The sequence below is a fragment of the Sceloporus undulatus genome, chromosome 3 (genome assembly GCF_019175285.1).
Source record: "Sceloporus undulatus isolate JIND9_A2432 ecotype Alabama chromosome 3, SceUnd_v1.1, whole genome shotgun sequence".
Taxonomy (NCBI): Eukaryota; Metazoa; Chordata; class Lepidosauria; order Squamata; family Phrynosomatidae; genus Sceloporus; species Sceloporus undulatus.
The window spans coordinates 266,276,566-266,299,993 of NC_056524.1; the positions used below are offsets into that span (position 1 = coordinate 266,276,566).

Below are 23,428 nucleotides of genomic sequence, written 5' to 3' on the forward strand. Positions count from 1 at the left end.
TAAAGAATTGATATGATCACCCTGTTTAAGTATTTGAAGGGGTGTCATATTAGAGAAGCTTGTTTTCTGCTGCTCCAGAGAACAGGGTCCGGAGCAATGGATTCCGATGACAGGAAAAGAGATTCCAGCTCAAAGTTAGGAGGAGCTTCCTGACAGTAAGGGCTGTTGGACAGCGGAACACACTCCTTCCTCTGAGACTGGAGTGGAGTCTCCTTCTTTGGAGGTCTTTAAGCCGAGGCTGGATGGATGGATATCTGTCACTGGGGATGCTTTGACTGAGAGTTCCTGCATGGCAGGATGGGGCTGGACTGGAGGGCCCTCGGCATCTCTTCCAACTCCATGAGCCTACATCTGATTCCTTCTTGTGCCTCGATCCCTGGACCCTGGGGTCTCCCTGGGGCAGAGGGAGCCTGGGAGGCCCTTATAAGGAGGGAGGGAGGGAGGGAGGGGGCGGGGCCTCTGCTCCTTGGACCGCCCAGCGCAGGGGCGGGGAGAGTGGAGAGGGAGGCAGGCAGGGAAGGAAGGAACAGAGCCCCGCCGCTGGGTCTCTCTCCGGAGAGGAGCAGCGCCGGAGGAGAAGGGGCCGGGATGGCGGCCGACGGGGGCCTGGAGCAGCGGGCGCTGCAGTACGAACAGACCTTGGTGAGTGAGATGCCGCCTCCAACATGTCCAGAGGGCATTCCCCCACCAAGCAACTTGGAGAAGTGAAAGGCAGTGGGGCTGAACTGCTGGGGCTGCTGGCAATGCTGGCCAGGACCCTGCTCCCCCAGACTCTGGGCATGTGCAGAGTGCCTTTCCTGAAGCCTCCCTCCGTGCCTGCCTGCCTTGGAGGGTTGCGAATGCAGTTCCTGGAAGCCCAGGGAGCAAAGGGAGGAGAGGGGAAGGCAGTGGGGCTGAATGGTTAGGATTGTTGGCTAAAATTCCTTGCTCTCCCAAGCCTCTGGGCATGTGCAGAGTGCTTTCCCCAAAACCACCTTAGAGAGAGGCGAGGGTTGCGGAGGCAGGGGCTGGAAGCCCAGGGACCTTTAGCCATGCAAAGGGAGGAGAGGAGAAGGCAATGGGGCTGAATTATTATTATACTTATCACTAGCAATCGCCAGTGCTCCCAGCCTCTGGGCATGTGCAGAGTGCCTGCCTTGTTCTTCTAGGGTGCCTTCAAGGCGCTTCTGACTTGTGGCGGCCCTAAAGGGTTTTCTTGGCAAGTTTCCTCAAGAGTGGGTTCTCCCTTGTCATCATCATCATCCTCATCCTCTGAGGCTGAGAGAGTGTGACTTCACCAGGGTCCTCTCAGTGCTCCAACCACTACTTCTGCCTACCTTAGAGAAAAAACTTCTGTGGCCCTTTAAAGACTAACATACATTTTTGGAGCATCCAGGATTTAGAAACAGGGATGGCTTTAATGCGGCAGAGCAGCCGGTGGATCTGCATTGCAGAACTAATGCAGTTTGACACCACTTTAACCTGCCATGACTCCATCCTACAGAATCCTGGGATTTGCAGTTTGGGGAGGCACCAGCATTCTTTGACAGAGCGAAAGTTAAACACCTTGTCAAACTATAGATCCCAGGATTCCACAGGATGGGGCTACCACCCTTAAAGTGGTGTCAAACTGCATTATTTCTGCAGTGCAGATGAAGGTAGAAAAAGTTACTTTTATTCCAAGTAGGTCAGTGGTCCCTTATCTCCCTGCTCTTAATCCATACTTGCACCGGCTCCCAAACTTAGGTCCTCCAGATGTTTTGGACTTCAACTCCCACAATTCCTGACTGTTGGCAAAGCTGGCTGGGGCTTCTGGGAGTTGAAGTCCAAAATTACCCAGAGGACTCAAGTTTGGGCATCCCTAGGAGTCACTCTCCAAAGTGTTGTTTCTTTTGGCTCCTCATCTTCCAAGCAGGACCCAAGATTTAAATAGCTAAAAACTTAGAACAAGTGCAATCTTAAAGAACAATTTAAAGCCACAAGTTAACACTTATAGAAGTTTTTAAGCTGGCATTTTGCTCTACATTGACTGGCTGCTGATGCCAGGGTTTGAACCTGGGAGCTGTTGCATGCAAAGCGGGTGGCCTGGCACACAGCTGCAAAGGGCCCATGCCCAAATGCCCCTTCCTGAATGCTTCAGCTGTCCACCCCACAACTGGGTTTTGGGGTCATACAAACAAACTTCCAGGGATACCTGAACTCCAAACCACTCTGCTCTCAAAAGGAATGGCCTAGAATGGATCCACACAGCAAAACAGTAGCAGTTTCATACCATTTAATGGCCATGAAATCCTGGGATTTGGAATTTGCTGAGGTGCCTCCCTCTGAACTACAAGATTGCAGCTTTCTGGCAGAAAATTCGGACTCCCCCTCACCAAGCTACAAGTCCCAGGACGCTATAGGAGGGCGCCATGGAAGTTAAAGTGGTATCAAAGTGCTTTAACTGCATAGTATGGACATGTCCTCAAGTGAGTTGGGGTGAAGGGCGTGCCATCCTTCTAACATATGGGGACAACCCATTTTGGATGAGGTTTGCAAGCTCTGGGCACTGCTGGGCTGGGCATCAATCAAGGTGCAGAAACAGTCTGGTTTGACACCACATTAGCTGCTGTGGCTCAGTGCTATGGAATTCTGGGAAGTGTAGTTTGTTGAGGCACCAGAACGGTACAGTCAGCCCTTCATATCCATGGATTTTTCTTGTCCATGGACTCAAGCATCCATGGATTGAAAATATTCCAAAAAATATAAATTCGAAAAAGCAAACCCTGATTTTGACGTATTAGAAAAGGGGCACCATTTTACTATGCCACTGCATTTAGTGGGACTTGAGCACCCACAGATTTTGGTATCCATGGGGTGTCCTGGAACCAAACCTCAGCAGATACCGAGGGCCCCCTGTATCTGCAAGAACATCAGTCCCAATAACACCTGGCCTGGGACTTGAGATCATTTGGGATACACTTCTCCAAGATTTTTGCTGATGTTGCGTATGGATTACTGTAACACATTTTGTGCAGGGCTGCCTTTAGAAATTACAGTGGACCCCAAATGGTGCCGCCAGATTCTGACCAGGTCTGCTTACAGAGCAGGCATGTTGCAACAACTTCATCGGTTAATTTCCAGGCTGGATCCAAAGTGCTGACTATGACCTTTAAAGCCCTCTATGGTTTGGGTCCAGACGGTCTGAAAGGCGGTGCCAGCAGCACCAGCTAAAAACTGTTTTTGTTTGCTAAAGTATTTTTAATCAGCTGATTTGTTTGGATTGATGGATTTTGCAACCTCTTGTTTGTTTTGAGGATACTGTACATAGATTTGACTGTTTTGATTATATTTTCCTGTTTTACTATACAGTCGTCCCTCCGCATTTGCGGCTTTGACTTTTGCAGATTTGATTATTTGCAGTTTTGATTAATATATTCTCTCTAGGAATCTCTCAGTCCTCCAACGCAACTCCGCCAGAAGTTGACCATAGAGTTGTGATGGAGGACCTAGAGGTTCCTAGAGAAAACACTTCTCTAGGCATTTGTAGGTCCTCCAGCATGATTCTATGGTCAACTTCTGGCAGATGTTGGCCATAGAGTAGAACTGGAGGACCTGAAGATTCCTAGAGAGGTATTCAGGTGTTCACCAGGAGCCCTGGTTGGGTACTGCCACTCAGTCACAGTCACAGCCACAAGGTTGTGAGTTCAATACCAGCCAGGAAACTCCAGGGTTGGTTTAGCCTGGCATCCTTCTGAGGTTGCTAAAATGAGCTTGTTGGCACTGATAAGGGGTATAGAAATGTACTTGCTATTGCTGTTAGGTGAAAAGAATAGTGCTTTTTTCATTTGCGGCTTTTCCACATTCACAGGGGTCATTTACCCTTAACCCCAGTGAATGTGGAGGGATCACTGTACTGGTTTATATCTGAAAGAACGGGGTAGGAGTTTTAAAATGTAATGTTTTTTTTAGGAGCTGGTAGCAGTGATGAATACCATAGCTGGTCCAAGAAAGTATTAATTTTTTGGGTGAGATCAAGGGAACATGTATTTTCCAAGGTAACTTTGTACAGTGATATCTTGTTTATCCACTGGAGTGTGGTTTCAAGATCCCCTGTGATACCCAAATCTGTGGATGCTCACGTCCTATTAAATATAATGGCAGAGCAAAATGGTGTCCCTTCTATAAAATGGAAAATCAAGGTTTGCTATTTGCAATTTATACTTTTTTTGAATATTTTCAAACCATGGATGCTTGAATCCGTGGATAATTTACAGCGCTATATAAATAAAGTTTAATAATAATAATAAATCCATAGACAAGGAGGGCCAACTATAGTTAGGATCCTTCCCTTGAGTGGGGAACATATGCTCTGAGATGGACACCAGTTGTATGTGAAGGCACATCTATACTGTAGAAATCATACAGTTTGACACCTCTTTAACTGCTGTAGCATCATCCTATGGAATCCTGGGATTTGTTGTTTTATAATGTCTTTAGCCTCCTTTGCCAAAGAGTGCTTTGACACTCTTCCCTCCACATTCGCTGGGGTATAGGGGTACAGGACTGCCATGAATGTGGGAAAATCGCAAATAACAAAAACATGATGTTTTTACCTGAGAGAACACTTCTCTGGGAATCTCTGGGTCCTCCAGTGCAACTCTCTGGTCAGCATCTGCCAGACTTTGACCATAGAATTGTACTGGAGGAGCTACAAAGGCTTAGTGGAGTGTTCTCTCTAGGAATTTCTAGGTCCTTCAGTGCGACCTTTGGTTAAAGTTATCCATAGAGTTGCGCTGGAGGACCTAGATATTCTTATAGAGAACACATTAATAAAATCTGTAAATAATCAGATCCGCAAAACTCAAAGTTGCAAATGAGGAGGGACGAGTGTACAAATCCCAGGATTCTGTAGGATGGAGCCAGGGCAGTTAAAGTGATATCAAACTGCATGATTTCTACCCTCAGGGTGCATCCTGTAGATGCACCCTGAGTTTGCTTCTTAAGAAATGGATGTGGAAGAGAGCAGTGGCATGAGTGGAAATAGAGATGTAAAATGTAAAATTGCCAGAAATTTTGAAGCCATTGGTGAGTGTGGGTCTGGCTTTTTCCCCATGGAAATTTTTGGGGAAATTGTGATATTTGCAACGTTTATTTTATTGTTTTTGCTTCATGAAATCTTCATTCGTAATGTGCCATATATAAGATTATACTATAGGAGACATTTATAAATTTTTAAAAAGAAAAGCTTTAGTTTTCTACAAGGAAAATTATGACAGTGCCCTACACTGAGGACAGAGGTGGAAATTTCTTCATACACATGGATTTTAGTGTTTGCCATCTGAGAAGCAGGAAAAAAGCGGGGGGGGGGGGGGGGAAAGAAACCACAAATTTGGTTTAAAAATAAATAATAAAATGCAGTGTTTGGAGAAATCAGCTCATGTAGTTACAGTCTTAAGGACAAGATTGGCAGCGCAAGTCAGCACTAAACATACTAAATGCATCCCCACAAATGTTTTATATATCTACCATATGCACACAAACTGTTGTTGTTGAATACCTTCAGGTTGTTTCTAACTTGTGGCAACCTTAAGATGAATCTATGATGGGGTTTTCTGGGGCCAAGAGTATGTGATTTAACTAAGGTTACTCAGTGGGTTTCTATGGTTGAACAGGGATTTGAACTCTGGTTTCCAGAGTCATAGTCCATGTTCAAACCACTACACCACATTACCTCCTATAGACAGGTATTCCTATGCACATGAATTCCCCTTTCTTAATTCTGGGGAGTCCCTTAACAAACAAATCATCATACTGTGTCATTCTTACCATTCAGAGAGAATAAAACCACTTCTTAAGAAGCATTTTACAGTAATTCAAAAAAGAGAATTTCCACTGGAAAAACAGAAAAATTGTCCCTGGAAAACAAAATTTCAATCAATATTCCCCCCTTCCTTGCAGATGTGTCTATCTCCCCCCCCCCAGGCTTTCACATTTTTAAGGTATGAATCCATGTTTGCCAGGAAGATTGCTGCTTGTTATGATTTGGTGTCAGACTGGTAAATATCACTTACCTGTGTGCCTTGAATGAGATAGCTCAGGTAAGCTAGCGCTGCATCCGCACTGCAGAAATAATCCAGTTTGACACCACTTGAACTGCCATGGCAGTACAATTCTGAGAATTGTAGTTTTATGCAACATTTAGCTTTATCTGTCCGAGAGCTCTGGTGCTCAATGTATAGGTTGAGGGCAGGTTTGGGGGCCAAAATTATGGATTTTTGATAAGATCCATGGATAAGTCAAGGGTAGAACTCAGGGGCATGTAACAAAGGATCTAAAGGATAAAGCAAAGGAAAACGGTGCCAAAGAACTTGGAAAATCCCAGCAGGCAAATATGTTTGTGTTCACACTAAAGGCTGAGTGGATGAGAGAGTAGTGGTGGATCAGTGCTTCCAGGACAGATTACATTCTTGCCTTTCACCAGGAGATGGTTCCTTTTCCAAAAATAAGAGTTAAAGTACAACACTTATATTAACCTGTGGATAAGTGTATTCTGTTTTTTGGGGTGAATTTTTAGACTCAAATTTCTAGACTTATACATGAGTATATACAGAGATATAAAAATATAATTCAGGATTCTGCAAAGTGTGGTATTGGAGGGGGTCAGTAGGGAGGGTGATACCATGTGCTAGGGTTACCATAAGTCAGAAATGACTTGAAGGCACACAACATACACACATAGGATAGTTAACCTGGTGATCTTTCACACTACACAATTATAGCATTGTCATGGCTGTACCCAGTGGATATCTGGGAGTTATAGTGTGGTCAGAGGCAGTAGAGCTCTCTGACTAAGAGTTCTAAATGTCCTTTCCTAATCTGCAAAATTTCAAGATTTCATAGGATGGAGCCGTAAGTTAAAAGTAGAATCATAGTGTTGCATTGCACCGTGAAAGGGACCTGGGGCCTACACTGCTTTATTTTTATTGCCACACAAAGGTCTTTGTATTTTTCCATTCTTTTTATGTCTGATGCATTCCATCACTTTACCTCCAACCTTGTTGTCACCTCTTGGAAAACCTTCCTGGACATTTCGACTTGACAGGATTAGTACAGAAATATTTGAAATAGATTAAAAATACAAAGAAGGTGGGCTAGGTATTTCATGTGGTAGGCTACATGGAGATATGGTGATTTCCTCAAAGTTACTCAGTAAAATTGTAAAATAAAAATCAGGGAATTGGGTTTGGGGTAAAAAAAATTTGCTTTCACACATCAACATTAACCGACCACTTTAAAGATCTTAAAGATGTGAATCACTTTTCCCAGCCTTTTGGAAATTTAGTGCAAGGGACATGATTTTCACCTTTCTGAATCTTATTACATTCTATCTCACTCCCATGATAGCATAAATATGCTTTATAACCTGAGGCTTTAATATCATTCTGTGCTGCATGTGAAGAAGTGGGTTCATGTCCATGAAAGCTCATGCTAAAATAAAAACCAGTTAAAGGTGCTGCCATATTCCATTTTTCTCCCTCTCCCTGCCTCCTCTTTATGCTGCAAGAGACTAACACAATTACTTCTTTGACAACTCAAGGCGGAGAGAGAATTTGCAGTGTCCAGCTTTAGCCTGATGCTGTAACCCTGTCTACTCAATCTGCTCTCCAGATGGGTTGGACTACAACTGCCATCAGCCCCAAACAGCATGGTAGTGAGGCTTAGGGAACTCAGTAGGGCATCCTTCTATGTAGATATTCCTGAACTTCTGCTGTTAAGGCAGCTGAGCTACAACTGCAAATTACAGTATTATAGTTAAAGTAGCTTCCGGCTACTTGGGTTAAACATTTAAACATTAAATAAAAGGTGGTTAAAGCAGGCAAAGAAAACAGATTCCTGGAGTGTACAGTTTCAGCATTTGAATGAAGTAAATATCTACTGGTAAGCTCCCTGTTCACCAGGAAACTGTTTCAAATAAGTCCGTGCAAATTGTGCTGGGCAAGTGGGAGTTTTCATATTTTTTGGAGGAGAGGGAAAGACTGACTCATCTTGATATGGCTATAATTGGTGTGTCCCTTCAATTAAGCAGTTATGAAAGAAACCGCTTTCTCTTACTTTCCCTTTGAAAAGGCCTCTAGTCAACTATGCAATCCTGTGGATTTGCCCAGATGTGCATTTCTTGGGCTCAGTTTGTGGAGCTTATTCTCATATCAGTGTGTCTAATAGGTATGGGTATCCATGCAGAGTTTTGGCCTGTAATCCCCACCAGCATGGCCAAGGATAAGGGAGTTTTAGTCCAAAATATCTGGACAGCCAGAGGTCCATGATTGCAAATTTGCACCATACTCTCAAATGAACATGTAGAGTTTGTTTGGAGGGGGAATGCGGCCCCATCAAAGTATGGCTCCTCTGGCTCCAAGTTGGGTTTCTCCCTTCCCTGTTCTGCACGGACCATCTGAGGTCCTTTAGTAATGTTAAAAATCCTTGTTTGGAGAAGTTTTTGTCTGGTTGGCCTTGATGAATCTTTTATGATTCTTCATCTTTGTGATGGGAAATCTTGCAGTTTTCAAGCCTTGCATCTCAACAAGAGTTCTCCCTAACTCACTGGGGACAATTCAGGAGTTATCTGGGACACTGTGATTCTGCCCTTGTGAAACCAAGGGAGATATAGAGATGTATCATCAGGATGTGCTGCACATGATTCTCAATCATAGATATTGTTTCCTCAAAGTCTGAAGTTTCTTCAATAAGAAACTATTGTGGAGGCTGCCGCCTTGAGTAGAAGACTGTTAAAACATTAAAACATGACCGAAATTAAAAAGATGATGTTAATTTGTTAAGTAATTTGTTAAATGGTTGTTTATTAGTGTCCTTTGAAATTACTGAAATCAGGTGGAGATGATTGGAAGTAAAGCGAACTCAGATTAATGCTGTTGATGTATAACAATTAAAATATGGAGTTTTGAAAGCATTGTTGAACCTTATAATTTTGGATAACTAATTAATTCATGGCTGTATCTGCATTGCAGAAATAATGGAGTTTGACAGTGCTTTAATGACTTGGCTCAGTGCTGTGGAATCCTGGGATTTGTAGTTTGTTGTGGTACCACATAGAGAAGCTTAAATAGCTCACCAAACTACAAATCCTAGGATTCCATAGCATTGAGCCATGGCACTTAAAGCTGCCTTATTTCTGTAGTGCAGATGCAGCGCTTAACACCTAATTTCCAAGCTCTGAGGCTGACTAGGCATATGAGGGAAGGGTTATTTAATCTTTTCTCCTCTAGCCATTTCTAAACCATTTAGCTTAATCAGCTCCTTCCCTCACATACATCTACTTTTCTGTCTGCTGGAGAAGAATATGTCAGTACTGTACTTGTGTTTTTTCCCCTAGAGGTAAAAATGCAAGGCTTGTTTTCATCCAGCAGTGAGAAAGTTATACCAATCTGGTCACCACTCCAAATGCATTGGAAGAAAACCTTGCCGTCGCCAGCTGGTGTGGCTATTGGTCAGAATGGCTGGGGATGATAGAGGTTGTAGTCCAGCACCTCTGATGGGCACCAGGTTTGGGAAGGTGGACTGGATGGCCCTTGTGGTCTCTCTATGATTCGATGACTGAGGTGGAAATACTCAAAAAGAGCAAATGAATTCTTGTTAGAAGAAAAAATGAGTCAACTGAAGCTATTCTGACAGTCAGGCGTTTGTTTTCCATTGTGAAGAGCATTTGAAAAAACATGATAGACCCTTGTAGTAGAGAGTTGTATTATCCTGAAATTCTATCTCATTTTGTGTTGTTTGACTGTCTCTCTCTCTCTGTGTTAGAAGACCAAACAGGATCATTGGTATCTTCTCCTGGACCTTGTTTCTGTAACTGGATTTCCTCCCTATCCGGCTTCTCATGGACATGCTAAATTTGCCTCTGAGTGGCTCAGTTTATTTTCTCCATTGCCCCGAGCTACCAGCAGTTAAAGTGATTAAAGTGGAATTGCAGTACTGTAACTGTGTTTTATGGTAGGGCCAGAGAACTGGGACTTAGTTTCAAACCCTGCACTTGTGCATCAAAGCTCACAAAGTGAATATTTATGGGATGGGTTAGGAGCTTTTTGCACTGCCAATTATAACACTTCAATTCCACTTTAATTGCCATTATTTCTATCCCGTAGAATCTTCGGATTTGCAATTTAGGGGGGAATATTTAAATTTTTCAGCCAGAGAGCTGTAGTGACCTGCCAAATTGTATAGGCCACATTTCCATAGCATGCAGTCATGGCAGTTGAACAGGAATTGTAATACTATCATTGTGTAGTTGGAAAGGGCTCCAGGCTTATGCTTTTACAATGACAGAAATCCATTTAGAGATTTTTTATTATTATTATTATTTCTAGAGTCTTTTTTCCCCACTACAGTCATCTTCCAGCCTGATCTACCTCACAGGTTTATAGGAAAGGGAGACCTTTTATTTTGTAAGCTGCCTTGGCTTCCTTTCTGAGAAAAAGGCAGCATAAAAATGAAATGAAATACTGTATAATATAATAAAATAAATGTTACTCCGAGCTTCTTTGCCAAGAAGATGAGGTAAATCCAGTGAATTTTCAAGGCTGCAAAAACTGGCACACTGGGTGGAACACTAGGCTGAGCCTGATGTCCTATCCAACAGGTAAGGCATATGAGAAGGGTCTTAGAATTACAGAAACATAGAGTTGGAAGCGATCATAAGGACCATCTTGTCCAACCCACTGTCATGTAGGAACAGAAAACCAAAGTACTCCCAAAAGATGATCATCCAATTTTTCTTTAAAGAAAGAGGGTTCACCATGCTCCACAGCAATCTCTTTCACTGTTGTGCATCTCTTACAGCCAAGAAGTTCTTCTTAATGTTTAGGGGAAATTTATTTTCTTGTATTTTCAATCCGTTGGTTCATATTATGTTTTCTGGAACATCATAAAACAAGCTCCATCTTCTACATTGCATTGCTTCCAATATTTAAAGATGCCCATAAGATCAACTCTCAGTCTTCTTTTCTCCATACCCAGCTCCCTCAATTTTTCCTCTCATGGTTTGGCTTTTACCATCTTGGTTATCTTCTTCTGAACATGTTCAGGACCATCAATATCCTTCTTGAACTGTGGTGCTCAGTACTGTGCACAATATTCAAATTGCTTGATTGTGTGAGTCAGCTTTGAATTGTGTGGAGCATGGGACTCAAGAAATAGCCAAGGGTATCTCAATGGATCTCATTTTCCTAGGTGCCTAAATTTGATTCACCCCATAAATAGTCATCATAGAATTCTAGAGGTCATGCAGTCTCTCTTCCTGCTCAAGTCAAGAATCTAGAAACTGTAACATCAATGACAGATGACTATTCAGCCTCTGCTGAAAAGTTAGTGTCTTATTGTTAGGCTTTTTCTCCTAATGTTCACCCAGTGTCCGTTTTCTTTGGAAGCAATCTGACCTTGCCCATAGAAGATGATTCTCAACGTTTGGTCCTTCAGGTGTTTTGGACTTCAAATGACAGAATCCGTGACCATCAGCCATCCTGGCTGGGTCTTCTGTGAATCAATGTCCAAATGTCTGGAGGACCAGAAGTGGAGAACCACAACTTAAGAACAACAGGGAACAAATAAATTACACCTTTTGGCAGCCTATCATCTATTTGAAGATCACTGTCAAGTCTCTCCTTAATATTTTCTTAAAGGTAAAGAACTCCTCCTCTGGAGGTCAGAACAGCCCCCTCCCTGCTCTCTTTTCTCCGACAGCAGAAGACATTTTTATTTAGGCAACCTTTTGGTGGGTGAATTTTACTTATGTAGTGTGGAGCCAGAATGGGGTAGAGGTTTGAGCATTGGGCTACGATGCTGGAGATCAGGGTTCGTTTCCCTCTCAGGCATAAAAACCCACTGGATGACCTTGATCATGTCACACTCTCTCAACCTCAGAGGATGGCAATGGCAATCCCTCACTGAAGAAACCTGTCAAGAAAACCCTGTGATGGTTTGCCTTATGGTCGCCATAAGTCAAAAATGACTTGGAAGCACACAAAGAATTTGTGGTGTGCTGTTTTAATTTTTTTTAAAAATACTTTTTAAAATGGCCTTAAGTATGCTGTGTTTTAAACTTAGGTTTTAATACTAATTTTATTTAATTGTTCTTAACTTTTGTAATTACAGCAATGTTTTAATTATATCCTTTTGAAATTATTGTAAGCTGCCTTGAATCCCACTTTGGGAGAAAGACAGGATAGAAATCAATCAAATAAATAAATAAATAAATTCATTCTTCCACGTTTCCACCAACTTTGTCGGCAAAGGAGATGGGATAAAAAGAATTTTCTTCCTTGAGCCTAAAGCTTTGGTAGGCTCAGATGGGAAGACCCGACATAGTTGGGTTTATACTCCCATAACTAGAAAAAAGGGGGGCAAGATAACGTTCAATGATAAGGGTTTTTTTTAATTCTTTAAAAAATTAATTCTTTAAAAAATGAAATGCATTTCCAATTACCTTTGGAATAAAGGTCCTCTTTCAGAAGTTTGCACAGAAGCCAAAAAGATGTGGACGATGCCAGCCCCCCACAGTGAGAGATCTCTTGAACAGATCTCACAGCATTTGCAGGAGGGCAGTATTTGAAAGCAAGTTTGATGGGGTCCAGATTATATCTGGGTAGCAGTAAGGAAGGAAGTGGTTAACCAGTGTTAGTAGTTGTGCCATGTTTTCAAAACAGCAAAAAGGGACAGCTGAAATTCAGGCTTGACAGTGATAAAGTACTGTACGTACCTATTAACCAGTTGGTGTTCTCCATAAATACCAAAGGAAAGTGTTGATTTCAATTAATGTAGCCATATGTTTCTCCATAAAACTGACACATTGTCCGCGTTCGTAAAATAAATAATGCACACATTTCTGTCTTTATGGGTGGACTGTGACTCTGGAGACTTGAGTTTGATTCCCAGCTGGGCCATGAGATCCACTGAATGACCTAGGGCGAGTCACATGCTCTCAGCCGCCAAATAAATCTTGCCAAGAAAATCCCATGATAGATGCGCCTTAGGGTCGCCATAAGTCGGAAACAACTTGAAGGCATACAGAAACAACCAAGGGCTAATTCTCAAAAATATGAGCTTTTTTGGCATCTCGTTCAGTCTATTTAAAAGGAAAAGCTTTCCGACCCTCAAATAGAGGATTTTCTTATAATGTGGGACAACTGCCAAATCCTATAACAGACAAGCTTTCCGACCTTTAAATAAAGGATATTTTTTAGAATAAGGGACAGAGTAGTTACATTCTCGAAAAATGCATTTTACCTTCATTTTCTTCCTTCCCTTGCTTTATTTCAGGCTGCAGGGTTTTGTTTGTTCTTGTTGAAATTCCTATGCATTTCTAAATGGAGTTTTCCTAACACATGTATCTATTTATGTCGGGGGGGGGGGGCAAAGTATGATATGCATCGCCAGGGCCATTTTTGAGCCCATGGACCCTACCGGAGTGAATCTCTTCTCATGCATTCATATAGTTGGAAGAGACTCCAAGGGTCATCTACTCCAATCTGCTATGCAGGAAGACATAAATATGTGGCAGCTGAAGTCCGCTTAGGACAAAGAGGGAAAGTGGGAGCTGAGGCTTGTCTACACTATTAAAATACAGTATTCTTCATTCTAATGATAGACTACAATCTGGCCACACGAGATTTGGCAGAATTCAGGCTCTTTGCAAGGGAAGGGGGAAACTCCCTAAAATCACTAAAAAGGATTTGTGTTTTTTTACCAGAGTATCTGCGAGTAGTCATGAAGATGTGTGTTATTGAACATGTGGGTGTCGGCCCACTATGCATGAAGTTACATGGTTGTGTGTTTTTGGCTGAGCATGAGTGAATAGATGCAGATTTGCATAGGAAAGTGAAGACAATTAGGTGCCGATATGAATGTGCAAAAATTTGCAGCAGTTCACATAACTGTTGTAGACTAGCTCCAAGAGAAAGAGGCTGGAACATTTCAGGAGCAGCTGGAAAAGTGGGACAGCACATGATAGTTGGAGGGTATGGGGTCCCAAAGGCTTCACAAGACACCCATAAGGGTTGTATGTGGCTCAGGGGTTGCATGTGCTCTCTGCTAACAGCATAGATCTAGACCAGATAAAATTAAGACATTTCTCATTGAAATCAGTAAAACTTTTACCATCGGTCCATGACTAAATCATGCCTTTCATTGCAGTGGGATCTTAGTTGAGCTAACTTAGGCTCATCTACACCATAGAAATAATCCAGTTTGACGCCACTTTAACTGCTCAGTGCCATGGAATTCTGGGAATTGTAGTTTATTGTGACACCAGAGCTCCCTGACGGAGAAGGCTAAATGTCTTGCAAAAGTACAGTTCCTAGCATTTCATAGCATTGAGCCATGGCAGTTAAAGTGGTGTCAAACTGAATTATTTCTGCAGTGCCAATGCAGCCTGACTTTGGATTCAGCCTGTTCTCTGTACCTTGCGACAACCCTGTAAACCTTTTACTCAATGGAAACCCATATCATTCACCTGGTATTGCAAATGTTGGAAACTCAGGTGGAACAAATAGTTTGGCAGAGGTTTCTATGGGGATGTGGTAGAAGGGTTCACGTTTGGTAATGCATTTCTTTGTAAATGATTTACATTTTTAAAAAACTCCCTTCAAAGGATCACATTTTTTCTTGTCCCCTTTTCCTTTCCCAATATCTGCTTTCAGGAGCGTAACCCTAATGGAGCCGCTGTCTCAGTTCCATTTCTCTGCCATGGCAGGTTCTCTCTGCTCTGCTAAGAGATGAGGAAATAGAGATGCTCTTTTTTCCCTCCATGCCCCTGGGCAGCACATTCTGCTGAGAGTTGTGAAACACATCTCACTGTGTTTGCTCCTCGCTGCCCAGGGCAGGAATTAGCTGCCTCTTCAATTGGCTCTCCTCAGGCCATCCATCCCTCGTCTTTCTTTTGAACACAGCCTTATCAAAGGAGACCATCAGATGGGCCTTTGTGACGATTATCCTAGAAGTGGGGCAGGGAGAGAAAGAGACCTCACACGCTATCTACTGAGTTCCCCATCGCCTTCCTTGCAGATCCGATGGAGCTCGACCTGGCTGGTTTGAACAGGGATGCTGTGGGAACTGGACCTCTTCCCACCCTTCTGATTTACTCCTTTGGAGGGAACTGGCAGGAGCTTGTAGCTGGTTGGAAACTTCCTTTTCTCCCCAGAGAGGCTCAGCTGTGGAGCATCTGCTTTCTACACAGAAAGTCCTAGATTTAAACCTTGGAATCTCCAAAGAGGACAGGATGGAAGCCAAAGACTTTCTGAGAGTTGCACAGATTGCCCCGAAACCAAACCAGAAGTGGCTGGAAATCCACTTCTGGTTTTAAAAAGCCCCACCCTGATACTTTTTAATGTTGAAAGGTGCAGGGCTCTCCTGCAATTGCTACTGCCAAAGTCTTCCAGGGCCCCATTCCCACTTACAGATTAACCAGTGTGCGATCCAAATCAATGGATCGATTCGACAGATGAGCATGGTTCCCACTACATTTGCCTCGATCACATTTTCCCCCTCTAAATAATCCACTTGTGATTCACGTTCAGGCATGAATCGATTCAAAATGGACCTGCTCCAGCCGGCCGAAGGGCAAATTTAAATCAATTCTGATCTGCTTTTGGTTCACAGTTGTGCAGAAACGATTTATCAAAAAAGACACAGAAAACATCAGTGTCCAATAGATGTGGGTTAAATGGGTCTAGCGCATGCTGCCCCCTCTCGGAATCGCTTCAGCGATTCAGTTTAAATGGGAACCAGGGTCATTTGAACCGGCTGAAACTTATTTGCAATTTGGTTTAAAAGATAGTGGGAATCAGGCCCAGGAGTTCTTTTACACTACACAATTCCAGTACAGCTGGCCCTCTGTATCCATGGATTCTTCATCCGTGGGTTCAGGCATCCATGACTTGAAAACATAAAAAAAAATATAATACATTCCAAAAAGCAAACCTTGAATTTGCCATTTTACATAGGGACACCATTTTACTACCCATTGTATTTAATGGGACTTGAGCATCCATGGAAAGTCCTGAAACCAAACCCCAGCATATACCATGGGCCCACTGTGCTATGATTCTACCTGAACTGCCCCAGCTGACTAGAGCCCATTCACACTGCAGAATTACAATGCTATCATTCCACTTTAAATGCCAGGGTTCAGCCCTGTGGAATCCTGGGAGCAACGGTTTGTGGAGGGTTATTTAGGATTCCCAGCTGGAAAACTCTCATGCATCACTGACCTGCAAACCCCAGGATTCCATAAGCTGGACCCATGGCAGCTAAAGTGGAATAAAAGCACTATAATTGTATAGTGTGAATGCCCCCTTTTAAACTCAGATTAGTCATTAGAACTCTTTGGCTGAGAATTGTAAATATCCCTCCTTGAACAGCAAATCCTAGGATTCAGTGGGATTCCTATATGATACTCTGTGTGTGTGTGTGTGTGTGTTGGTTGTTGTTTTTTTTTTTAAAAAAAAGTACATGCCAGCATGGTTGTAGTGGTTTGAGCATTGGACTATGATGACTCGAGACCAGGGTTCAAATCCCCACTTAGCCATGGAAACCCACTAAGTGACCTTGGGCAAGTCATACTCTTCTAGCCTAAGAGGAAGGCACACAACAGCAAACCCACTGTGGACAAACCTCGCCAAGAATACCCCATGACAGATTCACCTTAGGGTCACCATAAGTTGGAAATGACTTCAAGGCCACTGTGCTTTTCTGCTTTAAACGCTTGCCTTCCCCCATTAGCTGATGAGGATTCTTTCCAGACACAGCTAGTATTCTTGAATGTTCATTCTGGTCTCTCTGCTCGCCACTGGTTTGCTGCACCCACTGCACACCAGTTTTGCTAGACTGCCCTTGGCCCTGTCTCATTTTTGCCACTTGCTAACCTTGATCTTTTCCCTGGTGGATGGATGCCTTATCACTAGCAAGGGAGCTATCTGCACTTCTAATCCCTGTTTATGATGGGGTAATATGCTCTCTCTAGTCAATATACTTGCCCAATTGCTGGCATTGCAGAACATTTTTCAGGGAACAGTGACTTTGTGTCCCTCCTCCCCCTCTCTCTACCCCCCTTCTTCTCCTGCTTTTCAATTTTCAGTGAGATACCTTACAATTAGAACAATGCAAGGAACAATAGGATATAGAGTTAAAAGAGCAGCATTCTAAACAGAGACCAAAGTGTGGACCTTATTTTTTTTTAAGAGTCCTTGCACAGAATTTCTACAACTGGAAACACTAAGACTTGAGTATTTGGGACACTAGTCCTGTATGCTCAGGGTTCCTATCTGAGCACATTGACATTGAACATGAAAAAGTTACTTTCCAGGACTATATTTTCTTGGATTACTGTTTCCAGATTCCCTTACTAGTATGAGAGAAAGTCATGCATTCCAATGCTAACTTCTGTTTAAAGCAGAAGTTTGTGTCAGAGTGCATGACCGTCTCAGAATTTAGTCACATCTAATAAGCCATAAAATGAAGACACGCATACATACAACCAGAATTAAACCTTTTTGCATTCAGTAGGGTTTGTTGTGTCTGGTAAGCATGTTTGGCAGTGTAGCCTTTAACGTTCAAATGTAGGGCAGGGAAACATACTTGGCTGCATGGCTGTAAATACTTCAGATACTAGTACAGGCAGCAAATACTATTTACAGGTAGTAAATTCTGCAATACCTGTATTGCAAAAATTGTGTATAGTCAGCATTTGGAGGAAGGATTGTTTGTACAGAGCCAAACAAGGATTATGTAGTCTCACAGCAACGCAGATGTTAATCTTCATTATGTGGCTGCAATAAGCATGTCTAGTATTTTAATTCAAACTAGCCACACTACTTTCTGTGCATGGTTTTGAAAGCTGGGCAGTAAAGAAAATGGACAGTGAAGAAAACAGATAGGAGGAAAATCAACTCATTTGAGAGATATAGTGCTGGAGAATGTTCTGTGGATACAGTGGACAAATAAAATAAAAGATAAATAAATGGTTCCTAGCGCAAATCAAACCTGGGCGCTCCCTAGAAGCTATGATGACTAAACTGAAGCTGTCATACCTTGGACATATCATGAGATAATATGGCTCACTAGAAAATACACTAATGATGGTGAGGTAGAAGGCAGTTAGAAAAGAGGAAGACCAGATGAAGAGACTTGATCAAGGAAGCCACCTCTATGAGCCTGCAAGACCTGAGCATGGCAGTTGATAACAGGGACTTGGAGATCTCTCATTCATAGGGTCACCATGAGTCGAAGTCGACCTGACAGCAGTTAACAACAACACACTACCTTCCCAGGCACGCTTGGCGGGGACATAGGAGAGGGCCTTCTTGGTGGCTGCTCCCAGCCTTTTAGGGTGGTCTCCAGGGTGAACATTTTTTTCTGTTCCAGCAGGCTTTTAGGAATTATCTGCAAGGACATTTAATGGTGTGGTGTCCTGCTTTAATAGTTTTGCTGAAGGTTATCCTTTACCTTTTTGTGGATTTCTTTTAAAGGTTTTTAATTCTATGGCTTGATTGACTGTATTCTAACAAAGACTTTTTACATGTTTTTGTAAAATGCTTTTAACTGTATTTGCTTTAGTTTGTGTAAGCTGCCTTGTGTCCCAATAGTGGGGAAAAGACAGGATATAAATGAAGTAGCAGTAGTAGTAATAATAATAGAGTTGGCTCTCCATATCCACAGATTCTGCATCCACAGATTCAGCCATCCATGGCTTGGAAATATTTTTTTAAAATTCCAAAAAGCAAACCTTGATTTTGCCATTTTAGATGAGGGGTGTCATTTTAGTATGCCATTGTATATAACAATGAACATGAGACTCAAGCATCCATGAATTTTGATATCCATGGGGAATCCTGGAGCCAAACCAAGAGCCCACAGTAATGATGATGATGGCGGTGGTGATAGTAGCATCCCTCCTCCCATCGCACTGATAATACTGATGATTAAAATATTGTAACATAGTTTGATCACAGTGTATGGCACTTTACTTTGTAAAGAAGGTAGGTCCCGGTCTAAATAACTTACAAGCTATAATAGAGAGGTGGAGATGTTTAAGACATTTTACTTTGCACCTGTCATGGTCTCTGACCATTGGCCATGTTGGCTGGGGTGATGGGACCTGTAAGCCCAAACATTGGGAGGACCAAATATTCTCCATCATTGCTGTAGTGGTGGCAAACCCCCCAACATTTCACAGAAGAAAACTGGGACATTTGTGGCCAAGCAATCTCACAGTGTGGTCAGGATGGCAAAAGTTACTAGTGAGGAAGAACCGACAACTAGTAGAGGTTGTAGAAGTTTGCTTTTGTTTCAGCCTACTGGGAAGGCCAAGATTCTGCCTCTGCCTCTCCCCTGCTGAGTTATTTGAGTCCAAACTCCTTTTGCAAATTGAACTCAATTTGCAGCAGTTGATGGAAGATAAGAATGAAGAGGGGAAGTGGGGGGAGAAAGAACTTGGGATGTTTTAAATGCAGTTGAAAAAGTGGGATGAGAGAGGATTAATTGAGACTGGTCCTGCCAAATCAGGGCAGTTATGGGGAAATGAGGAGCTGCATGTGGTGCATGGCCAGTATTTTTTTTTCACCCTGTGCTCAGTGTTGTATGGAAAAATTGGGGTTCAGAAATGTTTTGAGTGGTACATAGCAATGGGTCCTACACACAGACCTAAGACAGCAGATCATCTATTTACTTTCCCGTATTCAGGGCATTGGTTGGCCGTGAACTGTGTTATGAAGGTGCTAATGCAAGATTATTACAAAGATTAATCAGATAAAAAGCATGTGAATCACACTGAACTTTGTGAATATCACCATTATCTACCTGGCAGAAGGAGGTTATGCCAACAGTTTCACCAATAATTTCCAAGTGGTGTGCCATGAGTAATAAATAATCAAAGTTTCTTTAGAGCCCAAACATCCTGTTCACTGAAAAGGCAGTTCATTGTTACTCTATGCTTCCTTGCTCTGGCCTTCGAGTCTCCTTTGGACCAGGTTTATTTTCTTATTTATTCAGTGCATACCCTATTTTTCTGATGGTCATTCTATATCTTCAGTGTCTCTGTATGAGTCTCTGTGTTGAACATGTAAGCAGCCTTGCATATTGTATAAGTGAGGCTATGGAAATTCCGGCCTTAGTTAAAGGAGTGCTCAGAGACCACTGTGACAGAGATTCGAAGCAAGATTGTGTTTTACTATAGCTTTGTTGCTTAGCCCTGCTCTGTCATTTACCTAACCTAAGGGTGAACAACTATTGGGAGTTAGATGGATGTATACTCCCACCTCAGCACTTTAGTGAGATGCACCACCTTCAACCACCACTCAAAGCAAAGTAGGTTGCCTTGGGGAGCAATTTATCCTATGCTCTCCAGCATTTCGCAAATGGAAACCAGAACACATATAGCCAAGCATCATCACAGTATGGCCAAGAGAGCAAAAGTTATAACTGAAGAAGCAGAGGCAAGCTCAGAGATGCTGCAGCAGTTTGGTTTTGCCTGACTCTACTGGGAAGGGCAAGATTTTTCCTGTCCTCTCTTCCTGATGAGTTAATGGAATACAAACAAACTTGCAGCTGTTGAAGGAAGCTAAAGTCAAATGAAGACATTGGGAGGAGGAGAGAGAAACTGGAACATTGTAAAGAGATATAAAAGTGGAATAACAGAGGATTAATGGAAACTTCCCTTTCCATTATTGGGGCAGTTGGAGAGTATGATCTCAACATTTTTGGACCCTTCCTCTTAGGATATGTTTTAGGAATGGCCTTTTTGCAGCAGGAAGTAATTAGATTGTCAATTTGTAGATCACTTTCTGTTGGAAAGGGGGCCTTTCCTGGGTCTAGAAGGAACCGGGTGAACTGGGGTAATAAAATGCCTGGGTGAAGTGGGGCAATAAAAAGTCTGGGAATCTTTTTTAAAGAGGAGGCACTATGAACCATAAAAGTGGACTTAGGGGGTTGCATGTTACCCACAGACTTCATTTGTGCTATCTTAGACCTAAAGTAATGGACCCAGAGGGCTGCAGCAAAGCAGTTGTTTGTGTCCAAAAGGAAGGAGAAAGTGGTGTGGTGGCACCTTTAAGACACCCCCCCTTTAAAGAAAGCATAAGCCCTATGTGTATTTCATTTATTTATTTTAAATATATATCAGAGGCCTTTGCAGAATTCTTTGCCTGAGGCAACACATATATATAAATGACCCATAAAAATGGTGGCACACCGAAGCACGATACCCTGTATTAAATCATCATATCTAAAAATAAGCATAATGCCTGGCAGAGACAAGATGTGGAGAACATGTCATTTATTTAAAGATTCCTCAAGGACGTCATTTGCATATCATTTCCATGTGTCTGGCCAAAGCTGAACTGCAGTTGGTGGACAAGGTTGCTTTTGATGCTTCTTAATAACCTTCCTTTGGTAGAGTGTCCTTCAGATTTGGCATCTTTTTTTACGCGATTTTGTTGCTCTGAAATTATTAAGATTTGAACTCAGGTCTAGTCTAAGATCTCTCCCACAGTACCCACTGCGGTGTTGTTATTTCTTTTCAAGCTGGCTTCAACTTATGACTACCCTTTGACTGGGAGACCTCCATGAGCCTCGGTCATTGACAGTTTTGCTCAGGTCTTGCAAACTCAGGGCTGTGACTACTTTGATTGAATTGATCCATCTGCAATGTGGCCATCTTCTTTTTCTGTTGCTTCCCACTTTTCCTAGCATTATAATCATTTCTAACAAGTCATGTTCATCTCACAGTATGTCCAAACTATAATTTGTTGTTGTTGTTGTTGGATGTCTCCAAATATCTTTTGACTTATGGTGACCCTAAGGTTTTCATGTGTAAATCTACAGCGCTATATAAATAAAGAATAATAATAATAATAATAGGGGTTTTCTTGTCAAGTTTGTTCAGAGGAGGATTGCCATTGCCATCCTCTGAGGCTGAGAGAGTGTGATTTAGCCAAGGTCACCCAGTGGGTTTTTATGTTCAAGCTGGCAATCGAACCCTGATCTCCAGAGTTGTAGTCCAACACTCAAACCACTACACTGTGCTGATTCTCACACCAAACTATAACAGCTTCCATTTAAATTATTTTGGCTTCTAGTTGATAATTCAGGCTTGATACGACTTTTTTTGTTGTTGTTATATTTTCAAGTCAGCTTATGACTTATGGTGACTCTAAGACTTTAACCTATCTTAAGGTTTTCTTAGCAAGATATCTTCAGAGGTTTGCCGTTGCCTTCCTCTGTGGCTGTGAGAGTGTGACTTGCCCAAGGTCATCAAGTGGGTTTCCACAGCCGAGTGAGGACTCATAGTCTGGCGTCTGCCTGACACTCCAGCTATAACAGTACACTGGATCTCTAGGGTCCATTTATTTTATTTTTGGCAGTCCATAGTATCTATAGAACCCTCCTCCAACACTCTAGAATAAATTGTTTGCTCTTGCTATCACCTAAATAGCACTTTAGTAGCCATTGTTCCATCTATGGTATCTTGAGAATCTGTAGTTTTGTAAGCTATTCATAATTCTCTGTCCCAGAACTCTAGTGCCTCACCAAACTACAAATCCTAGAAATGCAGTTGAAGTAGGATCAAAGTGCTATAACTGTATAGCTTGATAAAAACATAAATCTAATGCATTGTTGGATATTGGACTATATGGCCTTTGTAGTCTCTTCCAACTCCATAGAATACCCTAACCCAGCCTACTTAGACTTTCCAACTTCCAGCTATGTTGGACTGCAGCTCCCACCATCCTAGCCAGTGGCCATGCTGGTTGGCTGGGGATTTTGAGAGTCAGTCCAATACAACTGCAAGACACTGTTATGGGGAAGTCTAGTATACAGGAGAGAGCCACTGTGGCATAGTGGTTTCAGTGCTGGACTACAACTCTGGAGACTGTAGAGACCAGAATTCAAATCCCCTTTCAGCCATGAAGCCCACTGGGTGACCTTTTGCAAGCCACACTCTCTCAACCTTAGAGGAAGACAGGTGGCAAACCTCCTATGAATAAATCTTGTCAAGAAAAGCATATCATAGGTTCACCTTAGGGTCGCCATAATTTGGGAATGACTTGACGTCACACAAGAATGACAACAAGAACAGGAACAACAGTAGCAAGAACCTTGGGATTTGCCTAGCCTTTGGAGTAAACCATGCTGACAGGGGAGTGATAGGAGTTGCAGTGCAGATGATCTGGAGGACTTCAGGCTGTGGAAGCTGCTCTGCCCATTATTACTCCCCTAGTCGTGTGAAAAGCAGAATTGGACAATAGAAACCTCTTAATGCTGGGAAACAGGATCAGTATCTGGATTCCTTGAATAGTTCCTGCTCATGATCATGGTTTCTATGACCTTTTCAGGGAATCCTAGAGATTGTCATTCCCTGAGTGTTACAAAGTCAACGTTATTACCAGGAAAATTACTTGGTGGT

At 42.5% G+C, this 23,428-nt stretch overlaps 1 protein-coding gene across 2 annotated transcripts in view; it reads left to right on the forward strand.

Moving 5' to 3' along the window:
* The first annotated feature begins 506 nt into the window (after nucleotides 1-506).
* The window catches only part of CLCN2 (chloride voltage-gated channel 2), a 104,880-nt gene continuing 81,958 nt past the window's right edge, over nucleotides 507-23,428 (forward strand). For both annotated transcript variants that reach the window (XM_042458326.1, XM_042458327.1), the window contains exon 1: nucleotides 507-642. In XM_042458326.1, the coding sequence (XP_042314260.1) occupies nucleotides 589-642 (54 nt within the window). In that variant the 5' untranslated portion in view covers nucleotides 507-588. The remainder of the gene's footprint in view (nucleotides 643-23,428) is intronic.